The 2,578-nt window shown below is 44.7% G+C and overlaps 1 protein-coding gene across 1 annotated transcript; it reads right to left on the bottom strand.

Moving 5' to 3' along the window:
- Window positions 1–981: 981 nt before the first annotated feature.
- On the bottom strand, window positions 982–1,914 carry LOC146021151 (olfactory receptor 1496-like). Its single transcript, XM_083154950.1, has one exon. The coding sequence runs from the start codon at window positions 1,912–1,914 to the stop codon at window positions 982–984; it is 933 nt and encodes a 310-aa protein (XP_083011076.1).
- Between the last annotated feature and the right edge of the window lie 664 nt (window positions 1,915–2,578).

The following is a 2,578-nucleotide window of genomic DNA, read 5'->3' as shown; positions in this document are numbered from 1 at the left end:
CGTCCGCCGCAAAGGGGGCGTATAGGGGCGTGAGGGGCTTCATACCCTCATTTCCCTATGTATACGCCCCGCGTTTCATGGGCGTTCCCATGCAAACGCGGGGCGTATGCATGCTAATGAGGGTATGACGCCACTGATGGGGGCGGAAAGCTGACGTCGCCGGATGTCAGCTCTTAGCCCCCATACAAGCTATCACACGGACGATTGTCCGTGTGGTCTCAGCTTGCAGGAGCTGCTGTGGCGTGCGGCCCTGCCTTCGATGGTCGACGACCATCGAATGCAGGGGGCAGCTCCCACCATGGTGGAGGCGTACGCCCCACCATTTTTATGCGGATCGCCAGCCGTCCGTGTACGGACGGCCGTGGCGATCCGTCTCGTGGGCGGGGATTGGTTTGTGCGGCCGGAGCACCGTGTGCGGCTCCGGCCGCACCAACCAGAATAAGGGCCTAGATGGGCCAAGTGGTTCTTATCTGCCATCAAATTCTATGTTTCTATGTTTCTGTATTTGGTCTTTACATTGCCTTTTTTTGATGGATGCTGTTTACCATCAATACATATTATACAACAAAATATTATACAACAAAAAAAAAACATGCCAGACTTATAAAACAGACCCAGCCGATACCCACCTTCTTTGCTGGTTATTTAACATAAACAGCAAACAAATTTGACAGTGGTAAGGTGGCTGCCATTTACACACTGCTATCAACTCCTAATTTGCCCTGTTGTACTACAGGCACAAACTGAGGAGGGTTGTACAGGCTGGGCAGTACTCGATGCCGCTGAAATCAGGAATATGACCAGGCAAGACAACACCAGGAACACAAAGAATCCCAGTATGTTTGCATCTCAGATGACATTATTTCCTGCCCAGTGGGAACTTCTGTTTTGCATGATGATGGAACCAGCCATCAACTAGGACAGTTACCAGAAAAGGGTTTGACCTATGTACATGGATACAAGAAAGGGGCTAAGTATGTGTTAGTGAGACTTAACCAACGGTGCCACTAATCTCTGAAGTGCTCTCCTGATTTCATGATTACGGAGACTATATATGAGAGGATTGACCACGGGGATCACTGTTGTATAGATCACAGTCAATATCTGTTCGAGGAAATTGGATTGGTCTGATGGTGGTATCATATAGACAGATATAGCATTAACATAGTACATGGTCATGACGATGAGGTGGGATGAGCAGGTGGAGAAAGCTTTATTTCTTCCTTCCTTTGATTTAATATGCAATATAACACTGACAATTTTTTTGTATGACATTATATTAATGAAAACTGGGCAAACACCAACTAAAAGTATGTTTACATATATAATGACATAGAACATGCTTGTGCCAGAACAGGCGATATTAATCAGAGCTTTAGCATCACAGAAGAACTGATAGATGGTGTCTGATCGACAGAAGAACATTTTAAGAATTGAAACTGAACACATCATTGAGTTTAGACATGCACATAGCCAGATCATAGCCACCAGCAGGATACAGACCTTCTTCCTCAGTATCTGGTGGTAGTGTAAGGGATGACAGATGGCGATGTACCGGTCGTACCCCATCACAAATAGTAGTAAATCCTCGGAGCTGGCAGTTAGGAGGAAGAAGTACACCTGAGTGAAGCATTGTGGGAAGGACATTGTGTTATTCCCGGATAGTAATATGTCCAGCAGTTTGGGGACAGTTACTGTTGTGTAGCACATGTCTACAAAGGACAAGTTACAGAGAAACAGATACATGGGGGTGTGTAAACGGGAATCCAGACATATAACTGCTATTATAGTCGTATTCACCAGGACTACAAACAGAAATACTAGGAAAAAAACACAGAAAATAAGGGGTCCATCACCGGCTTTCATGGAAAATGGCACAATATGGAATTCTATTATATAAGTAATGTTCTCCATGGGATTCTGCAAGACAATAAAAGTACCAATATAATAATAATAATAATAATAATAATAATAATAATAATAATAATAATAATAATTATCATCATCATAATAATAATAATAATTATCAGAAGAGGGAGAATGTCACACCAGGGGTCTGAGTCAGCCTGACTAAGACCTCTGGTGGGGGTCTGGGTTGGTAATGAAACCTGGCAGGCTTGAGGAGACCCTTGTGCATATGAGCACGACAGTGCACCCAGGGAAAAGCAGACGATGATAAAATACAACTGGTTTATTTTAGATGAATAAAGATGGTACAGGCAGTATGCTTAAGCGGTGGTATGGCAATACAGTCTCTAAAATGAGGAAGCGATACTACTTGCACTGATGACAGATCAATGGTGGAACATCGGATGGATAATGGAGTAGTGATGTCTGGAGTATCGGACCGGAGGATGAGCTGTGGAATCCAGATGGAATGGATGGAGACAGCTGGAGATGAAAACCGGAGTATCGGATTAGGATTGATGGTGGACCATCGATGGAGCTAGGCTGAAGCTGGAAGGTAAGTATGGCAGCAGGTGGAATCACAGGTGAAATCACAGGTGAGCCTGGATGGACACAGGACTGTAACCCTGGCTGGACACAGGCGATGGTGAACCCGATATTCACAGGCGAT

Source organism: Crinia signifera, chromosome 7, assembly GCF_055691185.1.
Source record: "Crinia signifera chromosome 7, ASM5569118v1, whole genome shotgun sequence".
NCBI lineage: Eukaryota > Metazoa > Chordata > Amphibia > Anura > Myobatrachidae > Crinia > Crinia signifera.
Note: the sequence above shows the minus strand (reverse complement) of the source record. Positions and strands in the feature narration are given on the sequence as shown.